The sequence below is a fragment of the Tachyglossus aculeatus genome, chromosome X1 (assembly GCF_015852505.1).
Source record: "Tachyglossus aculeatus isolate mTacAcu1 chromosome X1, mTacAcu1.pri, whole genome shotgun sequence".
NCBI classification, from domain to species: domain Eukaryota; kingdom Metazoa; phylum Chordata; class Mammalia; order Monotremata; family Tachyglossidae; genus Tachyglossus; species Tachyglossus aculeatus.
In genome coordinates, this window is record NC_052101.1 from 25058092 (window position 1) to 25085508 (window position 27417).

Here is a 27417-nt window from a genome sequence, read left to right on the forward strand (position 1 = left end):
AGCATGTCTAGCAACTCTATTGTAGTGTACTCTTCCCAAGCACTTAGTACAGTGGTCTGCAGACAGTAAGGGCTCAATAAATACCACTGATGGATTGATTGATCTGATTGCTTGGAAGGAATCCCAGGGGATTTCTGTGATATACCCAAGAGTAGTTGCTCCCTGGTACATGGATTACGGTAGAGAAGTGGAAGGCTTTGAGGTGGCACTTAATGGGATGCCAACCTGGTTAGTGGAGGAGAAGCGAGAGAAAGTGACCCTATTTACAGTGGTAAATCTCCACAAGAAATGGACTCATGGTTTTTCCTCTAATCACAACTGCTGCCAGGCCAGGATTTCAAAGTCTTGTGTCAACTGAAGTGGGTAGAGGAACAAAAAATAAAACAACCCTTGAAGGGATGGTGATATTTCTCCAGAACAAACCAGTTCCAACCAGGTTTGGCTCAGATTAGAATGGAACAGCAAGGGTGCCAGAAACACCTGAATGGAATTTGATGAGGTGCATGAGAAAGCCCAGCAGGGTGAGAGAGCCACAGTGGAGTCCCAGACCACAATCCCTTCTCCCTTCCTTTCCGGTTTAGTGCAGAGAACATGTAAAGACTCACTGGTGAGATTGGGATAAGAGGTCAGGGCTGCTGGGGGCTCTCACTGTGGTGATTCTTGAAATCGATATTCCGTGTCCTACCTAAAAGCCTATGGAGGAAGCATACGGGGTTCAGCCGATTACCGCGCCCCCCCCCGCCAGAACGGCCATGGCAGACTAACCCCATAGCATTCCTTTCCTGGTTCCCAGTTGGTAGGCTTTCCCTCCCTAGACCTCTCTGCGCTCCTCCCCCATCCTCGTCTCAACACATTTCCACAGAAGACCAGTGTCCACAGGAGTTTTAGAGACTTTATTTATGTATAAACAATTTAAACACTTTGCCATAAATTATCTTTGCCTGTCCCTAGTCTTTGCTTAGCAGCAAATTAAAATTAATATAAAAACTCAATGAACAATTCATACATGTATATTACAAAAAAGTTATTTTACCAAAGTTCTTAATAGACTTTATTTTTTTTTTTTTCGCTCCTCGTGGTGACTGCCATGTGATTGTCTCAGTTTCTGGACCAAACAAACACACTAATAATTTTAAATCTGAAACAGTGATCGTGCCTTGCGGCTTATGTATGTACAGGGTGATCTGAACTGGTGCCCGTTTGCAAAAGAGTGACACAATATGCCCACACCTCTACTGGAACTGATACCAACAAACTACTGAATCTAAACAGACTACACCCTGTAACTGTTATACTGTCCACAATGGAATCTTCAAAGACAAACAGAGTATGAAATTTATCTGTAGTGATTATAGCCACCATTTTGAATTGAACTTTACACTCTGCCCTCCTCGAATAAATTAGCTTGGGTCCGGCGGATGCGGAACCCAACAGCAAGTGCAGGACGTTATGATCTCCTCTCTTTCATATTGGATGGTAATTTCTCTTTATCCTTGTATTTATTTTCTTTTAAAGTATTTCCAGTGCTCACTCTTTCACTTTCCCCGCCCCCCCAACCCCGGTTGCTACACACAAATCACCCCAAAGTCATGTTTTAAATGCACCTGTAGTTTGCTTAAATGAAAACTTCTGGAGTGTTTATCAAACAAGCGGTCCGAATGGTTTTCATCAGCTGGTCTGGTAAAGCTGGCCCTCGCGGATTTCTCAAAGTTTTCTCACGTGTGAATGGAGTGAGGTAATACAATATGAGGCCTTCCTTATTTCTTTATTTTTTTTTTTTCCTTTTGAATTTTTTGTCAATTTTCCTTGGACCCAGAACAAGTGGGTAATATTTTAGGGGAACTTGAGTAGAAATTTTCTGGTGAGTTTTCAGTCAGGCTTTAGTCCACTTCAGGACGTGGGAAGTCTCTCTCGGACAGTAGCATTTGAACTCAAAAAATGTGAGCTTTCTTGCCACTCGCTATCCCAAAGCAGCTCAGCCTAGTGCCCCGTTTAGGTCTTCATCTCCTTAGGAGAGGAGATAACAGTTATGTCTACTGAGCCATCCGTGCAAGGATGGCAGCAGATTAATTTGTTACCTCTTTCCCATTTCATTCTGTCTTAAAAACTGGATGTTGCTGCTACTGTCTGCAAGCTCTGGGTATTGCTCCACAGGAAGTACATAGTATCCCTCATAGCCTTGCACCCTTCCCGCGCTCAGGAGCTGCTGCTTCTCTCCGTCAGTCCACAAGCGGCTCCCCTCTCGGCCGTCGCGGGCTCTCTGCTGCTCCTTGGCCCAGGCCACCCCCAGGGCTCTCTGCCGGGCCTGGTCGAGCACTCTTGCCTTTTCTTCATCGAAGGTGTCGGGGGTGAGGCCGTAGCGGACGTTGAGCAGCAGCGTGGAGTACTGGAACTCAATATTTGTAAACCTTCGAGTCCTCCCGTTGACCAGCAGGGTGGGCTGGGATACAGTCACGTTCACCCCACTGTCCAGCACCTTCCGCCCGCTGGTCACGGCCAGGGTGACCAGGTCGCCGTCGGAGGAGCCGATCTTGACGAAGTAATGGGTGTCCTTGCCCTCGATGCTGTAGTGCATCTTTTCCAGGTAGTAGGCATTGTTGAGCACCGAGGCCACTTTCCGGCTGTCCTCGCTGGCGATGCTGGACACGCCCGTGGTCACGCGCCCTTCCTTGATGGCGAACATAATGCCTTTCCCAATGATGGGAGTGGTCGTGGCAAACCAGTGTCCGGCTTTCTCTCGGACGCTGGCGTGGAGGCGTTTGGAGATGACCTGGCCCTCCAGCGCCATGAATGCCTGATTGTGTCTCTCTGTGGTCTGCTGGACGCCGGTGATGAGCTGTGGGGAAAATGAAACCCAAACAGCTGAGGGGGCTGCTTACGGAGTGGCTCGAATCTCATGGAAATGATGCTAAATGGTATGGACTTATGTTCGGAGCCATGATTTCTTTCTTTCTTTAAGTGGCTGTCTCCCTCTTCTCTAGACTGAGAGCTCCTTGTGGGCAGGGAATGTTTCTACCAACTCGGTTCTACTGTACTCTCCCATGTGCTCTGCACACAATTAGTACTCAATAAATACTACTGATCGACTGATTGATTGGTTAAGTTAAGGGTAACTGGAAGCACATATCCCTCCCCTCCCTATTAAACCCATGCTGACGCAGATGCCCAGAGCAGCCAAACATGGCACAGTGAGGAGAATGGTTTCCTTAGAAAATCAGCTCTTCAGCTGCCCGGCTGTTAGGGTCAAGGGCTCAGGGCTCCTGGGATTTTAGAAAAGCAGATAACTCATTTTTAAAAAAGGCCGCCTCCACAGGCATCCCTCAAGACACAATAAGGGAAGCTGCATGGCTTGGTGGCTAGAGCATGGGAGTCAGAAGGACCTGAGTTCTAATCCCAACTCTGCCACTGGTCTGCTGGGAGATTTTAGGCAAGCCACTTAACTTCTCTGTGCTTCAGTTACCTCATCTATAAGATGGGAATTATGATTTTGCGCTCCAGGTGGGACATGGACTGAGTCCAATCTGATTAGCTTGTGTCTACCCCAGCGCTCAGTGCAGGACCTGGCACATAGTAAGCACTTAAGAAGTAGCATAAATAAAGAGTTGCTATTCATTAATGGCTTGTATGACAGCCATCTTAGATAATAATAACAATAATAATGATGGTATTTATTAAGCACTTACTATGTGCAAAGCACTGTTCTAAGCGCTGAAGAGGTTACAAGGTGATCAGATAGAAGCAGCGTGGCTCAGTGACAAGAGCCCGGGCTTTGGAGTCAAAGGTCGTGGGTTCAAATCCCGGCTCCGCCACTTGTCAGCTGTGTGACTTTGGGCAAGTCACTTAACTTCTCTATGCCTCAGTTACCTCATCTGTAAAATGGGGATGAAGACTGTGAGCCCCACGTGGACAACCTGATCACCTTGTATCCCTCCAGCACTTAGAACAGTGCTTTGCACATAGTAAGCGCTTAATAAATGCCATTATTATTATTATTATTATTATCAGGTTGTCCCACGGGGGGCTCACAGTCTTCATCCCCATTTTACGGATGAGGTAACTGAGGCTCAGAGAAGTTAAGTGACTTGCCCAAAGTCACACAGCTGACGCTGTGTGATGATGATTCTGACACTCTCTCCTGCCCAGAGTCAGAGTTCTTTTTGGCTCTGAAATGGCACAGTGAGTGGCAGAGTGCTGAGCGCCCACCTTCCACGTCTGTCCCAGGGCTGGTCTCCGGCCAGTGCCACTGGACAATTTTTAGAATCAATAGTCTATGATAAGAACCAGGGGGAAAGGGTGCATTGCTGGAGGAATTAACTGAGCTCTGTTTGAGAGGCCCAGGATGCCCTTTCCAAAAGGCCCCACTGCACCCCAGCACAGCAACAATCTCCCAGTGGCGCATCTACCAGCAGAAGCAAAAACACCGGCAACACTTCACACTGCTAATTATTTTTTTAATGGCATTTGTTAAGCGCTTACTATGTGCCAGGGGCTGTATTAAGCCCTGTGGTAGATATAAGCAAATCAGATTGGACACGGTCCATGTCCCCCAGTGGGGTTCACAGTCTTAATCCTCCTTTTATAGTGAGGTAACTGACTTGCCCAAGGTCACACAGCAGACATGTGGCAAGGCCAGAATTAGAACCTAGGTCCTTCTGATTCCCAAGCCTGTGCTCTATCCACTAGGCCTCACTGCTTCTCATTCTATACCCCTTCTGGACCCAACTACTGAGACAGGATCTGATGATGACAAGTGAGACTGTTTTCCAAAAACTGCCAAAGTTCTAATCATCATGATGCCATTATTTCAGTTTCAAAATCAAACCCTACCTCTCTCTGCCCCTTTTGGAAGGAGAAAATACAGAGTCTTTCAAAAACTCTACTTCTATAAATTTTTAACCATGAAATACCGAGGTTTTATGTGGGACATAAAAATGTGCCTTAATGGAACAGTAACTGCAAGCCACAGTTTTATTACTCCCCATAAAAGCCGAAAGGGTTGTGATCTTCTAGGTAGAACAGATGGTAAGTTACCTCAAGATTTCCCTGTGCCATTGTTAATCAAGTAGCAACTCAAGGGTATACACTGAACAGATAATGATACCTCAATTAAAGTAATAATCTAGGTAGGCAAGAAAGATGGTCCATATCAGACAGGTGAGGTTGACATTCACTTCCCTGGAGAGGTACAGGATTTGGTACCTCATTTTAAACACTTCCCTTGTACTCTTTGTAAAATGACCCCTTCCTCTAATATTCAATCAAGTGCCCCGCAATTCTATTTGTGACATAAACAATGAGAAAATAAAAAACCCTTCTGGATATGTCACATAACCACCGGATTTTAACTTCAATACGATTATAGTTTTCAGTACTTGGTTAATGATGCTTGCCTCATTATGTGTGGACAAATTTACTCTGGGAAATAACAATCGATAATAATTTCTAGTTAATCAGAAGCTCTACTTACCTGTCCATTCTCACTTGCTTGACTCTCTGACAATTCATAAGGGGGAGGTACAAAATACATTTTGGCCCTCGGGAAGCCAGGGATGATGTTGCTGAGCTGAAATCCAAACATCACAAGCCAGCTTTTCACATCTGCAATTAAAAATAAAGTGAAGTTAGGAAAACCAGGGTGAATGAACAGTAGTGGTGTCTCTGGGCATTTGGACTCACAGATTGTTCATTCATTCATTCATTCATATTTATTAATATAATAATAATAATAACGATGATGGCATTTGTTAAGCGCTTACTATGTGCAAAGCACTGTTCTAAGCGCTGGGGAGGATACAAGGTGATCAGGTTGTCCCTCGTGGGGCTCATTTTACAGATGAGGTAACTGAGGCCCAGAGAAGTTAAGTGACTTGCCCTAGGTCACACAGCTGACAATTGGCAGAGTCGGGATTTGAACCCATGACCTCTGACGTCCAAGCCCGTGCTCTTTCCATTGAGCCACACTGCTTCTCTAAGCGCTTACTGTATACAGAACACTATACTAAGTGCTTGGAAAGTACAGCAATAAAGAGAGACAATCCCTGCCCACAACAGGCTCACAGTCTAGAGGGGAGGAGACAGACATCAATACAAGTAAACAGGTCTCAATATAAATAAACAGAATTACAGATTTCTACTTATAAACATAAGTGCTGTGGGGTGGGAAGAGGGTGGGAAGAGCAAAGGGAGAGAATTGTGATGTGGAAGGGGAGCTGAGGAAAAGGGGACAGTCTAGGAAGGCCTCTTGGAGGAGATGCACCTTCAGTAAGGCTTTGAAGGGGGGAAGAGTGATTGCTTGGTGGATTTGAGGAGGGAGGGCATTCCAGGCCGGAGGTAGGACATGGCTGGGGGTCCGCGGGGAGACAGGCAAGATCAAGGTGCAGTGAGAAATTTAGCACCAGAGGAGCAGAGTGTGTGGGCTGGAATGGAGGCGAGAAGGGAGGTAAGGTGGAGGGGGCAAGGAGATAGAGAGCTTTAAAGCGAACAGTGGGAAGTCTTTGTTTGATATGGAGGTGGTACTTGTGGTACTTGTTAAGTATTTACTATGTACCAGTCACTGTTCAAAGCAATGGGGTAGATACTGCAGATCCTGTAAAGTAGCAGCATGGCCTCATGGCAAGCGCACAGGCTTGGGAGTCAGAGGTCGTGGTTCTGATCCCAGCTCCACCATTTGTCTGCTGTGTGACCTTCGGTAAATAACCTCTATGTGCCTCTGTTACTTCATCTGTAAAACGGGGATTAAGTCTGTGAGCCCCACGTGGGACAACCTGATTACCTTGCTTAGAACAGTGCTTGACACATAGTAAATGCTTAAATACCATTATAATCCAGTGCTTAGAACTGTGCTTGGTACACAGAGCTTAACAAATATCATCATTATTATACAAATTAATCAGATTGGATTCAGTCCCTATCCCACATGAGGCTCACACTCTTGATCCCCATTTTACAGATGAGGTAACTGAGGCCCAGAGAAGTTAAGTGATTTGCCCAAGGTCACACAGCAGACAGGCGGCAGAGCTGGGATTAGAACCCAAGTCCTTCTGACTCCCAGGACTGTGCTCCACACTGAATGTGGATCAGACCACATTGTTTCTTTCTTAGGCAGACATTTGATATTTGTAGATATTTGGGGAATCTGACAACCAATCAATTCACCAGTGAGACTTAGTGGGAAGCAGCCTGGCCTCGTGGGAAGCAGTGTGGCTTAGTGGGAAGCATCATGGTGTAGTGGATAGAGCCAGAAGGAACTGGGTTCTAATCTTGGCTCTGCCACTTGTGTGCTGTGTTCCCTTGGGCAAGTCATTTCACTTCTCTGTGCCTCAATGACCTCATTTGTAAAATGGGGATTAAGACTGTGAGCCCTATGTGGGACAACCCAATTTCCTTGTATCTACCCCAGTGCTTAGTACTGTGCCTGGCACATAGGAAGCACTTAACGAATACCAGAATTTTATTTTATTATTTATTTATTGAGCACTTACTGTGTGCAGAGCACTGTACTAATAAGCACTTGGGAGAGCACGAGGAGCTTACAGTCTAGAACCAATCAGGGAAATCAATTCCAGAGGCACAATCCATCTAGGGAAAATGGTCTGAATAAAGGAAGCCCCAGCAGAAGCATCTGCTGGATGTGGTCATAAAGAGGAAGAAGGGAGAGAAGTCTGATGAAACCACCTCATCACTACTTGCTTCTCTCCTCTCCCTCCCTCTTGGAGAGGGTCACAGCTCCTTGTCACTAAGGAAGCACTTTGAGGCCCCAATTATGTATTATTATTTTTTCTTTACCATATTTGTTAAGCACTTGCTGTGTGCCAGGAACTGTACTAAGCTTTGGGATAGACACAGGTTTGAACACAGTACATGTCCCACATGGGGCTCACATTCTTAATCCCCATTTTCCAGATGAGGCAATTGAGGCACAGAGAGGTGAAGCGACCTGCCCAAGATCACACAGTAGACAAGTGGCAGAGCCATCCAGGCTGGTACTCTATCCACTAGCCCATGCTGTTATTCAAACACTACTGCCCACATTGGGTATGGTATCTCTAATCCCTAAGGACTGTGGAAAGTGGTCTAGTTCTTGCCATCTCCAGAGCGAAGCAGCCAGCACCCAGTCTTTCTCTGTGCTCCAGGTAGGGAAAATAAAGAGGGAAAAATCAGATTTAAGAATAAACTCTCACTCTTAGAAACAGCTTTCTGGCTGAGAGCCTATTCACACAGCAGGAAGGACCTTGACTCTAATGGACTCATCAAAGATTACTTATCCTGCTGAGGACCCTTCTGTCTTTAGAGGTTTCCCCAGACAGAATACACCTTCTTTGTAGCAAGAAGTTGAGCCATTTCAAGGTCTATATGTGTGGTATTTAGACTCTCTTTTGGGGGAAAATACACAGGAGATTGCTGAAAACTCTGAAGAGCGACAATTCTTGCAATTGACTGTATTTCTCTAAAGCTGTTAATGTGGTTTGATCTCAGAAGTCCAATTGGATCATAAATGCTCAAGTTGCATTTTACGTAAGGGGCTGCTTCAGCTGGTGCCAGACAGCACCAATCCAGCCCACGGTCTGATTTAATAGGTGTTAACGTTGTAGTATAAGGTATACCTAAACAATCTGATGAAGCAGCAGTCATTTAAGTATAAAGTGGAGACTCCGGCTCATCTTAATAGTTCATTATTCCTCTCTTCTAATGTTCTTCACAGCATGCGATTACCCAGTCAGAGAAATTCTCTTTCCCCAGAAAATGCTGTCAACAAAGCATCTTCAGGTGTTAAGTGTAAATATGGGAAGAAGCTGATGTGAGAGGAAGGTTATGCCTTCCTTCTCACTTAAGAAAATTAAACCCTACCAAATCCAACTTCTTTGCTAAAGAATATGTGGGGTTTTCTAAACCCATGACTCCACAGGGCCCAAGATGGGGAGGGAGATGCAGTTTGTTCCTACTCACTAATAAACACCTTTCTTATCAGGCTTCACCACCTGGCAGTTCGCTTAACTCCGCTTTCTTCGGTGAATTAATGTTTGCAAGGATAATATCATTTTGGGCAAACCACAATAAGAACATTTTGAAATGGCAGAGCACCCAAAGAATGTTGGGAAGACCACCCATTAGCTCCCAAAATGGAAATGCAAGGGGGTGGGCCTGCCTTCAGAATCCTCGCCACCCCTTCTCACACGGGTCCACACCCCAAGAGGATGACTGTTACCAGATGTATGTAGCGGAGCTCTTTTTAGACAAGACCATTCCTTGCCTGGGAGTGGGCAGTTGGAAACTCACTCACACTGGGAGAGTATGGTTGCCCTTAATTATAGGATGTTGTGAATTTGGTTCTTAGAGAATTTGGTTCTTACATCTTAATTGCCTCTTCTTTTTTAAATTGTTAGCAGTTAGTTCAACTACTGTGTGATGCTCTAAGGTAGCAAATTAGTACTAATTGAGATGAGGTTAAAAGTTTCTCCCAAACTCAACATACGCTGAGTCTAAATTGATTTAGAGTTCTCTCCCCTTGTCACTCTGCAGATGGGCTTCCAAAAGCCTCAGGCCTCTCAGAGGTAGCCACACTAGTGGCTTAATTCAGAAGTGCCCAGGATCCACCCTAATTCAGGGAAGCAGGAGAAAGCAAGCATGCTTCTGATTCAGGGACTAGGTCTGCTTTTCATTTTTTAAAGATCAACTCTCTCCATCTTTTGACTTGCTCATGGAATGGGGATCCAAATTATGATGATTTTCTGGGGCCTAGGAACAAACAATCAGGCCCTTTTTCATGCTATTCATTAAAGCGCTTACTACATGCCAAGCACTGTAATAAGTGCTGGGATAGAAACAAGCTAATCAGGTTACACACAATCCATATCCCACACGAGGTTCACAGTCTTAATCCCCATTTTACAGATGAAGTAACCGGGGCACAGAGAAGTCAAGTGACCTGTCCAAAATCACACGGCAGACCGGTGGAGGAACCGGCATTAGTACCCAGACGCATGCTCTATCCACTAGGCAACACTGCTTCTCCTGGGGCCTATTTCAACTATCAGGCCCTTTCCACCATGCTCTGGGAACAGGGTCAACTTTGCTAACCAAGGACTTCAGCTCTGAGAACGCCCCCCAGCAGCGTGACATCAGTTTCAAACAGGTCTCTGCCTTTCCCTCCCTAGAAATGGCTAGGCCAGAAGCCCGAAGGGCAGCTTAGATGGCTTCCTCACCCACCTGTCACATAGTTCTTTAAATCCAACTCGTTGCTCAGAGGATTGTTGCTCTTGAACATGTACAGGTTGAATGGGGCAGGCTCTTTCCCGATATTCCTCCACATGGTATAATCCGGAGAAGTCCATCGCCCCGCCAGGACATCATAGTCTCTCTGAGTGAAGTGGACTAACTTGGTCAGAGGGTCGTAGAGCCCTCCGTGGAAGCCAATGACCAGCTGGAAGTCGGGGTTGGAGTCGTAGTAGATCTCTCCGTAAGCCGTGTACTGCAACTGCTTGATCATAAGGCCGTTGATGCTGAACACGGCCAACGGGGTGCCGGTGTTGTCCGAGGCCACGTAGTACTCCTCCCCGCTGCTGCTCTCCATGGCGAAGAGATGGCCCTGCAGGTCGTAGTAGAGTGAGGTGATCTCCGAGTTGGAATGGTTGTAGACGTGGGTCATCCGGGTGGGGTTGTGGAGGTCGGCGTAGAAGTATTGCAGGTGATGGCCCAGGTTGGTTTTGCAGGAAGCCCTCCTTCCCACACCGTCGTAACGGTACTGAACGGTCCACCCACTGGCTCTGTTGTATGCTCTGGTCAAGAGACCCTTCGAGTTGTACTCAAAGACATCCGAGCCCCGTTGGCTCAGGAAGCCGTCGTCGTCGATTCTGTACTGCACGTCCCCCAGGCGGGTGATCCTGTCCCTGAGGTCGTAGCGCAGGGGCATGAGCCGCACGCTGTTCCCCGGGTTCAGCAGGTGGAGGTTCCCGTTGAGGTCGTAGCTGTAGCGCCACGTGGGCCTGTCGTTCACTGCCACGCTCTGGAGCTGCCCATCCCCATCGTAATCATAAGTGTACTTAGTCGTGTTGGCATAGGGCCCCAGCTTCAGCTCTCTCTTGGTCACCCTCCCCATGCTGTCGTACTGCACCGTCATCCAGTACATGAGGGACCGGAACATCTCATATTGCACCTCCTTAATGCGCCCGTGGGTGTCGAAGTGCTTGCTCAGGGTCATCACGGCGGTGGTGATGATTTGGTTGATGTCGTAGTAGATGACGCCGAACTTGCCGAAGTGTTCCACTTTGCCAGAGATCTCGTCGTAGCGGTAGAGATCCACCGGCAGAGGGGTCTCGCTTATGACGGGTTTGATGCTCGCGATCCGAAAGCTGTTGTCGTGGTAGGTGTAATCGAATCTGGCATTGACCATGCCTTCTTCCGAGAACCTGTAGATCTGCTTGTCCACGAGGGGGCCGATTTTTCGATAGCGGATGGTACAGGAAAACCCACCGCTTTGGAGGTTTACCATTTTCAAAACCCCCGTGGTCTCATCATAGCCAAAGGTGACCGCGGTGCTGTCATAGACGATCTCGGACAGCTTGGAGAGCTTCCCGTACTTGTAGAACACTTGCCGCCCGGTTCCCAAGAGAGATGTTTTTAAAATCCTGCCGTCGTCGCTGAAATCAAAGATCACCGAAGCATTGCTCTCAGGAGGATTGTAGATATTCCTTATGTAGCCTATGGAGGTGTGAGTGGACATACTGTGCCGGGCCACGCTGGGCATGGTGACCGCCTGGAGCCGGTCTGAGGAATCGTATTCGAAGATGTACTGCCTCTGGCTCTGTAGCAGGAGAACCATCGACTGTTGGAAAAGCACAAAGAAGAAGGAAAATTGGGATGGCTCTCAGGGTGGCGGGACGCTGGTGACAAAAATTTACGCGCGCTTGAGATTATTATTATTATATGATTCTTATCTCAAGCATAAATAAATATTCATTCATTCATTCGATTGTATTTATTCAGCGCTTACTGTATGCACTATTTGTTAATCGCTTACTATTTGCCAGACACTGCACTAAGCGCTGGGGTAGATACAAGCAAATCAGATGGACACAGTCCCTGTCCTGCCTGGGGCTCACAGTCTTAATATCCATTTTACAGATGAGGTAACTGAGGCACTTAGAAGTGAAGTGGCTTGCCCAAGGCCACCTAGCAGATACGTGGTGGTCGGGATTAAAACCCACGACCTTCTGACGCCAAGGCCCATGCTCTATCCACTAGACCACACTGCTTCTCCTCACTAGATGGTAAAGCGTTTTTGTGTTTTAATTCTAAATTGCACTCCACTCTTCCTCACCCCTGGGAAAAGAAAACATCTCTCCCAGAATCCCCGGTCTGTTAAAGAGCACTAGAGTCACCTTGGCTGGCTGAGTAGACTGCAGGGCTAGAATTAAGTCAGCCAGAGAGATGGGGTGGCTATCCTAATCTTAAGACTCTCTAGGAAAGAGGACTCACAGGCTCCCCATTGTTCATTCATTCCAGTGACGCACACTTACATGCTTTTACTGCATGGAACAGTCACCAAGGGACTTCAAGGGCCCTTGACAGAGATCAATTAATAACTCAGACTTCCAGCCAGAATCTGGAGTGGTGTTGAGGTTCTCCAAGCTACTATTTGAGGAAGGAAGTTGCCCTGGGATTTGAGGCGAAAGTCTCTGTCTTTGGAACATTCCCACAGCCCTGGCCCAGAAGGAATCGGGCCAAAGAATACTTGGCTAAGACCCATCTCCAGCAGACCAGAGATACCATTTGTTCTCAAGAGATATCTCTTCAAGAGGTTATCTCTCATCTGGCCGCCGACTTTTCACAGGGTGGGGACCACGTTCAGATTGGCTAACTGTGCGTCTGTACCATAATGAAGGGCCTGGTGCCACTCCAGATTACTGGGCTGGTCTTTAGGGGAAAAAAACCCTAAATCTATAAAACACAAAATCTTAATTTATAGGTTAAAGTTTTCCATGGTCTAAGCCTTGGCGAGGCAAAGAGGAGCAGACCTTAATCAATCAATCAGTTAATGGTATTTATTGAGTGTTTAGTGTGTTCTGAGCACACAGTAACCAAATCATCACCACCGCCGTGATGACCCTGAGCAAGCACTTCGACACCCACGGGCGCATTAAGGAGGTGCAATATGAGATATTCCGCTCCCTCATGTACTGGATGACGGTGCAGTACGACAGCATGGGGAGGGTGACCAAGAGAGAGCTGAAGCTGGGGCCCTATGCCAACACGACTAAGTACACTTATGATTATGTTCTCTCTGCCCACAGTAAGCTTACAGTCTAGGGGGGAACAGCCCATGCATCTTTCCTTCTTCTCCCCTTATTTTTCTCCTTATTGCACTCTTTTACTGATTCATTAGATTGTAAGATCCTCTAGGGCAGGGATAACTGTTGTTACGGTAACCCCTCTCTTCCTTCCTGCCCTCCCCTCCCTCCTCCTTAGAATGCAAGGAGGAAATGGTGGAGAAAGGGGAGGAGGAGAAGGAAGAGAACAGGAGGACAGCATGCCACTACCACTTGCTGGACACTTGTACCACCCCAAATTGAATGCCAGGGATTAATTTTCAGTCTCAGTCCTTCAGTGGTAGGAGCTTCTGTGATTTATCTTAAAGTGGTGGGCTGTGCTCAAAGCCAAGGAATATGCCGCCAAGACCACCTGTTCATGACAACAGCCTGAACAGGCCAACATCATGTGCTGGGATACTACAGGCACTCCTTAATCCTAATGGCTTAATTCAGAGCTAACTGGAAATGAATAACTGCATGTCTACTTCATAAATAATGATTAGAAGGGAAATCCGGGGCCACTGAGGTGGTTCTGGAATAAGATTGTGCCCTTTCCTATGATTACCTAGTGGCCTAATGCTTTTTATGGAAATAGCAATTTTGAACCATAAATGACATGTTCCTTCAGATTTATGGGCTGGGGAGAGAGACCCTCCACCGATGTCACAGATTTGGAGCAATGCGGCTTAATTATGAAGGCAAAGAATTTTAGGAAGGTCAGAATACCTAGCTAATGGTTCTTTTCACTAGAGCTCCTGCAGCACATTTCAAAGAATAAGTGGTTCACCTACTTTCTCGAGATATGTGTAACTCCACACCTTCCCGTCGGCAAACATGCGTGAGATGATCCTGCCTTGTTTGTCAATATCTGTCCTCTCGCTCATGGCGCCGCGCTGGAGGCCAGCCAGCCGCCCGTTGAAGAAATAGGAGACGTTGACGGCAGCCAGCCCGCTGCTGGGGAGCCAGAGGAAAGGACGACCCAGTTGGTCATATATTATCCGCAGAGTGAATTTCCGATGATCATCGTAGATTTTCTCCGTACGGATGTTCCTGTCATAGTCAATGGACAGCAGGTTTCTTCCATGAACCTGAGGAAAATACAAGGAATCCTTGATTAACAAATCAAAAGATTACCGGCTACACTGTAAGTTACTTGAGGGCAGGGATCATGCCTACTAGCTCTATTATACTCTTTCAGACCCTTAGAACATTGCTCTGCATAGAGTAAGAGCTCCATAAATATTACTGATTGATTGATTGACTGACTGACTGTCAACTACTCTGACCTGCTAACTTCCTTCCAAGTTCTGCTCTTCTTTATCCAGGTAGGCCCCAACGTCTCAGAAAGCACGGAACTAAGGACAGAATTGGCGTACAGGTAAATACTGGATTTTCTCTAAATACCATTTCTCCAGAAATTCCCTTCATTCAGCTGGATGTTCCTCATACAAATTCTGGGCTTGCTGCCATTCTGCCTGTCTTCCTGTCTAGGCTGTAAGCTTGTTGCAAGCAGGGCACATGCCTACCAACTCTGTTGTACTGTACTCTAGCAAGTGCTTAGTACATTGCTTTCTGTCCACAATAAGGGCTCAATAAATACCATTGATGATGATGATGATGGTGGGGCTTTCTGCAGTGTTTAGCCACCGGTGTGCAGTTCATTCATTCATTCAATAGTATTTATTGAGCGCTTACTATGTGCAGAGCATTGTACTGCGCGCTTGGGAAGTACAACTCGGCAACATATAGGGATGGTCCCTACCCAACAACGGGCTTACAGTCTAGAAGTTCATAGTTACCCTGGAGCTTAGTTTCCTTTTCAGTTCTTAACTTTTTTGTTTGTTAATTTAGCTTTCAGTTAAAATCAAAATAAAATAAAGAATATATGTTCCCAAACGTTTTATTGTCCATTTCTGTTTCTCTGGGGAAAATTATGTATTTAAAAATGCTTGGTCTTGATCACTCTGGTATGATTTGACTGACTCATGTTTATTAAATAAAGTATTTCACTTACAATAATGGCTTATATTCTAAGATTTCTAGCAGGATTTTACTATTTATTTGTAATGATTTCAGTCAGAATCAGTAAAAATGCCAAGAAAATGCTGTCCAGGAGTAAAGGTTAGAAATAAGACAGGGACTGTATCTGACCTGATTATCTAGCCCATATAGTAGTACCATACATCACTCTGCTGCCCAAATTATCTTTGTACAGAAATGCTCTGGGCATGTTACTCCCCTCCTCAAAAATCTCCAGTGGCTGCCTGTCAACCTATGCATCAGGCAAAAACTCCTCACTCTCGGCTTCAAGGCTCTCCATCCCCTCACCCCCTCCTACCTCACCTCCCTTCTCTTCTTCTACAGCCCAGCCTGCACGCTCCGCTTCTCTGCCGCTAACCTCCTCACTGGACCTCTTTCTCGCCTGTCCCGCCGTCGACCCCCGGCCCACATCCTTCCCCTGGCCTGGAAGGCCCACCCTCCACACATCCGCCAAACTAGCTCTCTTCCTCCCTTCAAAGCCCTACTGAGAGCTCACCTCCTCCAGGAGGCCTTCCCAGACTGAGCCCCCTTTTTCCTCTCCTCCTCCACATCCCCCCCGCCCTACCTCCTTCCCTTCCCCACAGCACTTGTATATATTTGTACAGATTTATTTTACTTGTACATATTTACTATTCTATTTATTTTGTTAATGATGTGCATGTAGCTGTAATTCTCTTTGTTCTGACGATTTTGACACCTGTCTACATGTTTTGTTTTGTTGTCTGTCTCCCCCTTCTAGACTGTGAGCCCATTCCTGGGTAGGGACCATCTCTATATGTTGCCGACCTGTACTTTCCAAGCACTTAGTACAGTGCTCTGCACACAGTAAGCACTCAATAACTATGATTGAATCAACAAATGAATGAAATACTTCTCACATAATAAGCATTTAATACAAGCCACCACTGTTATTATTAGCGTTATTATTAGTAGTTGATTTTTATGGTGAGGGGAGAAGCTGGATTCCTGTTAAACACAGCTAAAGCCCCACTAGATTGTCAACTCACTGAAGGCAGGGATTGTGGTCTAGTAGTAGTCATCCAGTGCTCTGTACACAGTAGGCACTCAATAAATACCACTGATTAATTGATTGACAGGTAATAGTGAGTGGTCTAGAGGGTGCATCAAAGTTAATGAAAAGGGGCCCAAGTTGTGACCACACTTCCAACTCTCGAGTGTCAGCTCAGAAACTCTTAGGCAGGACATTGAAGAGCAGGACAAGTCACACATCTGGCACAGGGAGAGTGACAGGTGAGGATCTCCCTCTTTATCTCAGGGCCCAAAGACAATGAAGTATGCAGACTAATGTGTGGCAATGCTGAGAGCCAGGCATTAAACACAGAGGAGCTGAGAAGCACTTTACACTAACCTTATCATCACCTATCAGCTGGTTATACCAGTTTTCAGCACAAAAACAATGAGCTGATAGTTTCCTTTACAAACATTTTAACAACGGCATATTCCCCATCCCCACCCCCCAGCCAGTGAATCCCTTGCCCTAAGTTAATTCCTCAAACAGGTACTGAGGACTCGAAGTTGTTTGCAAATATCTCTCTTACACATCTCACCTCTCTCCTCCTCTACCTCAAAGAAATATGCTCACTATATTCCTGCCTCCCCTATAATTCAGGGATAATGTCATCGTCCACAAGAAGTTGAGATGCATGGATCTCTGCAGCTGTGCAAAGGTCACAGAAAAGCAGCATCCAAACCACACCAAGCTCCTGGAAAATAAAGACACTTGCAAGGCACTCAGTAACACCACATCCCCACACACAGCCTCACAGCATTTATACACATATGCGTAATCTAATTATTTTAATATCTGTCTCCCCCTCTAGACTGTAAGTTCCTTGTGGGCAGGGAACATGTTTACCAACTCTACTGTACTGTATTCACCCAAGTGCTTCCTATAGTGTTCTGCACACAATAAGCACTCAATAAATAGTACTGGTTGACTAAATTGATTGCTATTTAGAATGGTGATTGGTCAAATCACAATTTGACCAATCACCAGGATGAGCATTTGTTGATGAGGTACATGATGGGGGAGCAGATTGGCTTCATGGTACCTGCTTGGAACTAGCATGATCCTGATTTACTTTTAGCTGTGAAATTTCAATGAAAAATGCCCAGTACTTCTGATAATGATTAAATAAGAGAAATTCGCTGGAAGCTGAGCCAAGAAATCCAGCCCAGTGCTGTAATCTAATAAGGCTTCTTAACTACTTTAATTATGAGTGTGCCATTAATAAAGGCAAGGTCTTTAAGCTAGATATCTTTTGACAGCAATGACTACTTAAAGGAGGGACTGTACATTAGTTCCTGGGAATTTGTTTCCAGATCATAGTTTGGAGTGACTTTAATTTAGCAATGTTTTCTCCTATTCAGAATTAAACTGCATATCAAAAATATTTAAATTAACTTTGAGGCTTCCTAGAGAACATAAAAGTTACTCTGAATCTTTTCTATTGCCAGAATCAGTAAAAGTTTCACCCTGACCTGCTTGGTAGGAATTCAGTGACAGAGAAACCAATTTCTAAATGAAGACACTTGTGTTTGTAAGGAAGTCATTATTTTTAATTATCGGATATTTTCCTCAACCTGACTTCCCCAGTTAATAAAGCTCAGCTCTCTACCCTGGGCTTTTTTCCTGCAGCAGGCAAACTATTGAAAATAGCTCTCCACATGGGATTTCCCACTGGATAGTTTGATGGAGCCAAGCAGATTGCAGTCATTTTCAGGTTTCAGTAATGAACCAGGTAAGGAAACATGGCTGCAACACTACTTCCAGACCCAATCATGGCTACTCTGGTCTTCCTCTTGGTAAATAACTGGAGCTGGGGTCTGAAGGGCAGGCAGGCAGTGTTGTCTAGTGGCAAGAGCATGGGTTTGGAAATCACAAGGCCAGGGTTCTAGTGCTAGCTCTACTCATGGCTGGCTTTGTGACCTGGGGCAATTAGTCACAACCTCTCTGTGTCTCAGTTCCTTCTGTAAAATGCTGTAAGATCCCTGCTATTCCTCCCTCTTGGATTGTGAGCTCCATATCTGATCATATAATTTTGTATCTACCCCAGAACGTGGCGTGTAGTAAGTGCTTAATAAATGCTGCGATAATAATTGGACTGGACACTTAGCATTAAAGCTGCTGATTGGGGAACTGGCTACATCACCAATTCCCATGGCACATCTGTTCCTAAATTCACCTTGGAAATCAGTATTGTTTAAGTCACCCCGTCCCAGCTGAGAATCCAAATCAAGCCAGGAAGGGGGTTTCAGAACCTATCCTGCCATCCTCTAACTCTATGCCAACAGGATTTTCTCTCAAAATTTTAATAGTCTCGTGAGAAAAAGATATTCCAGATGCTCTTTCCTGAGTCTAATAACCCTCTCAGTCATTATAAGAAAATTCTACCTGTAACCATGATTTTGTCAACTTTCTTAATCACCATTTAAACTGGGCAGACAGAACACACTTTAGAAACATTTGGCTTGGTTTCCTGGCCCTGCAGGTTTAATAGGTACACCTTGCCTGGAAATATCCTTATCCAGGGAATAATTCCTTGTCCACCTCTGGCTAGGAAATCCATTAATGGCCACAGATCTGTTCACAAATAGATCCAGTTTAGCGTGGAATTTCAGCATCCACGTATTATGTGAGGGCCCGCAGTGGCAACAAATGGGAGGGTGAAATATTCTTGGAGCTGAGAGGATCCACTTCTTCTGTAAGAGGTTCATAGTCTTGAGAATCCAGTCAACATCTACCATATTCTATCTTCCCAATAAATGGCCAATATTTCTGCTGAATCCTCTATCATCCATAGTATTTAATGAGTGCCTAAGGTATTCAGAGCCCAAGCTCCTTTGGAACATAAAATGGAGTAAAAGAAGAGATCCCCGACCTCAAGGCACTTGCAATCTAATGGGGAACACAAGCAAGCTCAATACTGTCATATGTTCAACAGGGAGAAGAGTAAGAGAATAGATATGCATGACAAAAATTAACACTATATGAGCAGTTACATAAGTAACAATGCAACAAGCAACAAGGTGGGAAGTTAGATAGGAAATGCCTCCTGGCAGAAGTCCCTGGACAGGAAAATTCCGTAGCAGGGGAGGGATGGGATTTTGGTAGAGGCTGAGGGAGGAAGGGAGTTCCATGCTGAGAAAAGGACATGCATATCAGAATAAATGACAGCCCCAATTTTCATCAGCAATCCCCACATAGCCCCTTGCTAAATCCTCTCCACCTCCTTTTCTCAACTCCCCGACAATTTCCAGGAGTTACTTCTATTTTATTCAACAAACAGTTTGTGAGACTGAATTAAAATAAATGAGATGCAAATAAATTCCATGCTTTCTCCCTCATTTTCAAATTACATTTTCAGTCCACTCAACCTGTTATAATCTCATAGTGATTTTCATTTAAGAGAGCTAAATGGATATGTGATTATTGTTACAGGAACTAACACCAGACAATTAAATGTTGAGGTGTTGATAGATAAAGCTGTGTTTTGATTTGCATAAACATGATGCCAGCAAATCTAACCCTGGCAGGGATTCAGTTATAAGACTTGTGCGTCGAACTTCAGCTAATTACCACAAGTACCACTATTAAGTTTTTAATATTCAGAGTTGGAATTATAGCCATTTTACTTTAGGGCCACATTTATCTTTATTTTGAAAACTCAGTCAAAATGCACAGCTGATTTACCAGAGAAAAGGGACGATTACTACTTATAATCAACTTCTACAGAGCAGCATATCAAAAATCAATTACACAGCCCTGAAATCCAGTCATTAAGGATTTAGCAACTAATCTCATTCCATTTTTGTCTTTCATAAGATACAGAGGCTTGCAACTGCAGATACCAGCAGAGGCAGGAAAACATGGAACGCTACTGATAACCTAATGTCGAATAATAGATACTCGCGAGACAACAGGAGAATCTTAATTTTTCGCCGCTGCCTGGCTCTGATTCTGTCACACTGAATCTGGAAACCTCAGCGCAACGCATGGTGGGAGGCCAAACAGCACAAAACGCCTTGCTATATGACTGAGGTGGGGATGGATAACAAATTTCCCCTGAAAGGAAGTTACTATTAAAGGCTTCTTTCCATGGTGGACTTTGGATTAGGACTAAAGGCAAAGGAAAAGAGGATGCCTACATCACACAAACCTCCAGTTCAGTGAAAACCTGAAGAGTGCAGAGCAGTAGATGAGGCAGCATGGGTAGGGGAAGGCACAATAAGCTTGGCCAGCTAGATGGGAGAGTAGGAGAAAGGGAGTATAGTGCAGGGGTTAGGATGCCTAAAATTGAGGTGTCCTAACCTTAGATGTTCTGTCAGTCAGAGGGAGTCCACGGCCCTACAGGAGCTTCCATGTCAGGGGATTCCACAAAGGAAAGCCAACTTCCTTGTCAACCTCAGGGCCACAGATATTTCACTCAGGGCACGGTGATGCCGGAGATCACTTACCCGGAGCTTCCTGCCGAATATGGTGACTTTGCCTTTAATCTGTTCTTTCCTCAGGCGCCACTCTATGGAGTTCAAGCCATTCTCCATGGGAAGGGAGATGTTGCATCGCCCAATGGTGGGGGTGATAGTGCCGGCGAGGACATGGGGTTCGCTGTGGAAGCTGATGCCCATGCCATTGGCGTACATCACTCTCAGGGTGCCATTGTTACAGAGCTGGTAGCTGTTCCGTACTTGATCTGGAGAGATGCAATCAGAATAAAAAACAGCCACTTTATTAGTCATAAAGAGAACAGTTCACCTATTTTTATGGGTTTCCATGGTGCTCTGCAGCTGTCAGAGAAGTCTGACTGCAATTAGTACGCATACAATGTTGAGGTGGGCACCGAAAATGCTGCTAATCTGTATAAAGAACAACACTATTAATATGTGGAGCCCTAGATATAATTATGCCATGATGTTGTTCTAATCCTCTTTGAGGAATATTAATATTCAATTTAGATATGTGATGATGTCTGTCATCTGCACAATTCGTGCCAATCATATCCCTGATATTTGGGTTTTGGCTACATGGAAAAGGACGGGGAAAAAACAATGGTAAGAAAAGCCATATCTGGAAGAACGGGATGTGATGGGATTGATAGACAAAGAATCCTTAATCCACTCTGGGCCACAGTGGGGGAGCATCTTGGAGAATTCTTTCCTGAAAGGAAGTCAAAGGTGCTCTCCCCTCCCCAGTGTCTCCATTGTAGACAGAATCATCAAGGTTTAAAGGTGTGAGAGACTTGAACAGGACGAGGATGGGAGTTGGCAGGTCTAAGTCCCCTGAGTCTATTCCTCTTTATTCTCTCAAATGGAATCCGTAATGGTCAATCAGATTTCTGACCCTTTTATTTATTGACAAGAAACAAGAAGAAAACTCAGGTCAGAAACTTCTTTAAACAAATAAGTTGATCCCAGTTTCTCCTAGAGAATGAAGCTGGCTTCTCTGACCAATCAGAGCCTGGTTTTTCAGCAATCCAGTTGCATATATAGCATGCAGCTGTCTTTCCACTATCCACAGGCTTCACACAGAAGGACAGAATCTACATCATTAATCATTTGGCAGAGCAGAAATAAAGTCATTGGAACAGGATATGTTGTGGGATAATAGTCTATAAATGTCACCATTTATCTATTGGGAGGACACTTTTATCCTTTGACAATGTGCTCGCCCACTGACATTATCTCTTAATTAAAAGAAAAATTAATCTGCACAACTCCTCTCCTCTCCAGCCTCTGTGTTTGCACCACATGGATGGCAACTACTGTAACCCGCAATTTGATCTTTGTGGCCTGTGGCTAGGTAGTCCCTGAGGATTTTAGATTTTAGGGTACTCATACCCATGCTCGGGCCTTGGACAAAGTTACAGTCCGTTCAAAGGAAATCGGGCAGTAGAACTGAAAGATATTAATAAAGTTCTATTTATCCTATTTGTGATGTTTCCTTAACATCTATGTTGGTGAAAGGAGCAGGGCAGGACCTCTGGGTATGTGTGCCGGGCAGATGATGGTGGATTTTGGAAGCCGGTAAATTGGTGGTAATAATAACACCTTGCGTTGTGTGGTGCTTCTATTTCTCCAGATTGCTTTGCATCGCTCATATAATCTTATCCTTGGAACAATCCCTTTGCAATAGGGAGGGGACGGTGTTGTCAGTCCTGTTTTATAGATCAGGAAACTGAGGCACAGAAAGACTGGCCTTAAGATGACATAACAGGGCAGTGGTAGGGCTGGAGCTAAAACCTGGGTGTTTTGGCTCTCGTGACAGGGAGAAGGAGGAGGAGGAGGAGGAGGAGGAGGAAGTGGGTATGATCATGGTGATGAGGAGCGTGACAGCAGGCCAATATAATTTGGGGGGCCGGTCCTACCTACAGAGCTGTCATGAAGTCTTAATTGAACCTTCTGGCATCTCGAGGGTGAAAGGACTTAATGGAACAGGCTACCAAGGGAAGTTGTGAAGTCTCCATTCCTGAAAATCTTAAAAAAAAATAAGAATGGGGCAGGGGGCATGGAATGGGGTACCTGCATAGTTTAGGTACTGACTAGCTTGGAAGCAGGGGGCCCTCATGACCTCTTGAAGTCCCTTGAATTCAAGGATTCTATGAGGTTCTCCCACGGAGCCCGGCAACTCTTTTCACCCCGGAAGCCCTTGTGCTTTCCTTGCCTCAGCCTAGACTCCCCTGGAGATGCCTGGGGAATGGGAACCGAGGCCCTTGTGATGTCCCTACCTTGTACGACAGTGTAGGAGGCCTCCACGGAGGAGAGATTAGTGATAACAGTGATATCATCATCACGGTTGGAGTTCTCGATGTCGATGGTGATGGACTTCTCCATCTCCCGATGCAGGCTAGTTACCACCCCCGTGGGGCGGGTCACGTTGGTCAGGCGGCCCTCATGGTCATAGCTAATAAACACATCAGGGAAAGAAGAGTCACCAGGGGGAAGAGGGACCCAGATGTTCAAAATCACTCAGAGCATCAGAAGAGCCCCACACTTAGGGATTCCCAGGCCCCTGCCAATGGAGAAAATGCTGAGGCTAGTGATACTGAGGCTTGTTCAGACTCCCACCGGACAGACAGTGTGAAGGACCAGAGGATTTTCCTGGGCCTCTGCTATGACGCCAGAGCCTGCACTACTCTCCTGCAACAGTCGCCGCACAAATGGGAGGGGTGGTAAATCAAATGGAGGTAAAATGTTTTCGGATGGGTTCGATTAACATGGGGCTTTACGGGCTGTAGCCCGGGGTCTTGGGTTAACAGGGACTCCCCCACAAATACATTTATATATATGTAATATATATATAACAGTAATTATGATATTGGCTAAATACTAAGTGCCAAGCACTGTTCTAAGCACAAGGGTAGATACAAGTTAGACACAGTCCCTGTCCCACATAGGGCTCACACTCTTAATCCCCATTTTACAGATGAGGTAACTGAGGCCCAGAGAAGTGAAGTGACTTGCCCAAGGTCACACAGTAGACATGGTGGAGCTGGAATTAGAACCCATGACCTTCTGATTCCCAGGCTCGTGCTCTATCCAGTAAGTCATGCTGTTTCTCATATATGTATGTATCCAAATTATATACCACAGAAGAGTTAATCAAGTCCTTGCACCCTCCTTCTCCACTGAGCCCCTTTATTCTCCCTGCTGTCTCGGTGGGCAGGGTAGAGAGAGTGGCAGGAGGTGGTTGGGGGAGCCAATGAATCCTAGAGTGACACCTCAGACTCCGTGGGAGGGAGGGAGGGCAGAGCAGAGCCATATCAGTGTGGGGCTCACTTTGGCAAGAGAGTTGATACAGATAGAGTGCAGACGGGCCAATGTGAGACAATAATAATAATAATAATAATTTTGGTATTTGTTAAGCACTTACTATGTGCCAAGCACTGTTCTAAGCACTGGGGGAGATACAAGGTAATCAGGTTGTCCCACATGGGGCTCACAGTCTTAATCCCCATTTTCCAGATGAGGTAACTGAGGGACAGAGAAGTTAAGTGACTTGCCCAAAGTCACACAGCTGATACATGGCAGAGTCGGAATTAGAACCCATGACCTCTGACTCCCAAGCCTGTGCTCTTTCCACTGAGCCACGCTGCTTCTCATGATTGTTGCTTTTTGCTTTCATTATTTGCTTTCAATAATAATAATGATAACTATTGCTTTTTGCTTTCATTATTATTTTTATTATTGCTTTTATTATTCATTTTTGCTATGCGGCAATAATGATTCTGGTGTTTGTTAAGTACTTGCGATGTGCCAGGCACTGTACTAAGCGCTGGGGTGGACACAAGCAAATCAGGTTGCTTGTATCTAGGGAGACAATATAGAGGAATTGTGGATTTTCTACCTTGCAAGACTGATGCTCAGTACAAATGATAATTGAGGTGTTTTGTTTAGTGCTTCCTATGTGCCAAGTACTGTACTAAGCACTGGGGTAGATTCAAAATAATCACGTCCCACATTGGGCTCACACTCTAAGTAGGAGGGAGAACAAGGACTGTATATGTTGCCGACTTGTACTTCCCTAGTGCTTAGTACAGTGCTCTGCACACAGTAAGCGCTCAACAAATATGATTGAATGAATGAATAAATGAAAAGGTATTGAATCCCCGTTTTCCAGATGGGGGAACTTAGGGACAGAGAAGGTAGAGCAGGTACGTGGTGGTGCTGGGATTAGAACCCAGCTCCTCTGAATCCCAGGCCCATGCTCTTCCTAATAAGCCACGCAGCTTCTTACATTTCTTATATCTGCCAGCTGGCAAGCTAGCTGAGGCAGAGGCAAAGCTGTTGGTGGGTCTCAGTGCTGCCTGCCCATCGCCTCCTCAGACAGGCTGGGCCGATGCTGCTGCTTCCTTGGGGCAGCTTCTTTTCCCTTGTCCTTATTTCGGGGGGCAGTGGGCTCCAGTGGGGGCTTGTTCCGAGCTCACCCTGCAGAATCTTCCTGACCTTTCTTCAAGGGGCACTGGCTCTGCAAGCTGGAGAAAAAGCAGCAGGCCCTGGGATGAGTGTCTCGGTCCCACCTTTCGGGGCTTTGGTTTCTAGCAAACAACACTTCGGAGGTGACGGGAAACTCTCTTCTCTGCTGGGGACCGAAAGCTCCCCACATCGGGCTGAGTGCACAGGGCAGGCCAGGAAACAGCCAAGGCGGCCAACGGATGGACGGATGAATACAGGGCTTCGAGGGCCTTCAGTACACTAAATGCTAATAGCCTCAGATGTCAGGAGATGTAATCTGGCCCTGGCTGCCAGCAACAGAAAGACATTTTGGCATTTCTCTTCCCCATCTCATGTGCACCTTCCCTTCACCACAGAAGATCTGGGGGTTACCATAACCACAGCCCCGAGAAGATGGTAAGTATGGATAATGTGAAATGTGCCATACCCAGGTTTCAGGGAGCTCATTTTTGTAAGTCGGAAGTTTCAAAAACTTGAGAGCACAGCTTGGGCCTAGCTGGAGCTCCCTCAGTTTGAGTGGAAAAACAAAAGCAAAAACCAAACTATGTGGGTATAAACCTGTGTCTTCCCTTTGTACGTTAATCGTTATTCTAGAATTAACACGGTAAACAGGAGAGAGACAGATGAACTGTGCTGACTGCAGAGTTCAGCTCAAGGCAGACAGGCCCTGAGGAGGAGATGGGTGAGGAGAGAGGATCAGGGAGGTGGTAGTGTGACTCGGTCTCCAGTTCTGCTCCTCGACCCCATCACCAGAAAGGCCTCTGCACTTTTGTAAGCAAGGAGAAATGGGCAGAGGGGGTGAGTACAAGCGCTTAGTATACTGCTGTTCACGAAATCAATCAATCAATCATATTTATTGAGCGCTTACTGTGTGCAGAGCACTGTACTAAGCACTTGGGAAGTACAAGTTGGCAACATATAGAGCTAGTCCCTACCCAACAGTGGGCTCACAGTCTAAAAAGGGGAGACAGAGAACAGAACCAAACATACTAACAAAGTAAAATAAATAGAATAGATATGTACAGGTAAAATAGAGTAATAAATATGTACAAACTTTACATATTTATTTATCAGCACTCGATAAATCAATCTTATTTGAGTGCTTATGAGAGTACAATTTTCCAGAATTGGTAGACATGTTCCCTGCATTGATTGATCGATTGATTGATGAGGGGAGGAATTTCTCCTGAGTGAGATGGACACTGAGATTTGAGATTATAGGAATTCGCCCATAATAGCAGGCTGCATGGTTTAGGTCACTGAATCCTCACTCTGTACCTCCGCCAATTCTGCCTTGCCAAGAATCGGGGAGGCTACTGGGACTTGGGGATTTCAGTGGCTTCAGGGAGAGAGTAACTCCCTTCAGCTCATGAAATGGTTTTGGCCGCTGCAAGCCTCTACTGAGCTCTGCCCTGGTACTGGAAACTGGTTCTCAGGCTCTCACAGCTGCATTCAGCCTTGTCACACCAAACATGACACCGCTGGTGAGTGGATTGCCATGCTGGAGGCGGGGGAGGTAGGGGGTAGTCTGAACCCAGGTTGACCATCGAGGAGAGCCAAGATTTCCACCCCAGCCTCTTCCTTCTCAGTTGGCACCTTGGCAGTACAAGCCAAACACACAAGGATAGGAATGCTCTCTCCTTAGGGGAGGCTGCCTGGGAGCCACCAAGATCGCAGCCAAGATCCATCCCTGGACCCAGGCACAAAGGTACCATTATGCACAATTCCTGGCTGTCCTGTAGGTGTGAATAAAAGTACCCAGTGATTCATTAACACATTTCCATCTTATCCTGTTTCCTAAGCCTATTGTGCTGGCCTCGTCTCTGTGACACGTCTTCATGGCATTTCTGTGATCTTTCTTGCTTCACTTGTGAAACCCATAACGAGAAGTCTGTCGGTGGAAACCTTTCCCGGACATCTGTGAGTGCTCTGGCAGCATCTGCCCTAGGAGATGGCTTCCCAACACTGGCTCCTGCCGGGGCGTGGAAAGGGAAGAAATGCCAAAATGTAGCGAAACCTGGGTACCGAGGCTGGAGGTTGATGTCCGTTCGTTTGCACTGCTGATTTGCTGATTGCCCAACAGGATCCCACGAGGTGG

At 45.8% G+C, this 27417-nt stretch overlaps 1 protein-coding gene across 4 annotated transcripts in view; it reads right to left on the reverse strand.

Annotated features, from left to right (window-relative positions):
* Positions 1–1566: 1566 nt before the first annotated feature.
* Positions 1567–27417, reverse strand: part of TENM2 (teneurin transmembrane protein 2) — a 921151-nt gene continuing 895300 nt past the window's right edge. For all 4 annotated transcript variants that reach the window (XM_038772468.1, XM_038772467.1, XM_038772466.1 and 1 more), the window contains 6 exons: positions 23093–23268; positions 20826–21061; positions 14099–14395; positions 10207–11821; positions 5468–5598; positions 1567–2836 (listed from right to left, as the gene is read on the reverse strand). In XM_038772468.1, the coding sequence (XP_038628396.1) occupies positions 2075–2836; positions 5468–5598; positions 10207–11821; positions 14099–14395; positions 20826–21061; positions 23093–23268 (3217 nt within the window). In that variant the 3' untranslated portion in view covers positions 1567–2074. The remainder of the gene's footprint in view (positions 2837–5467; positions 5599–10206; positions 11822–14098; positions 14396–20825; positions 21062–23092; positions 23269–27417) is intronic.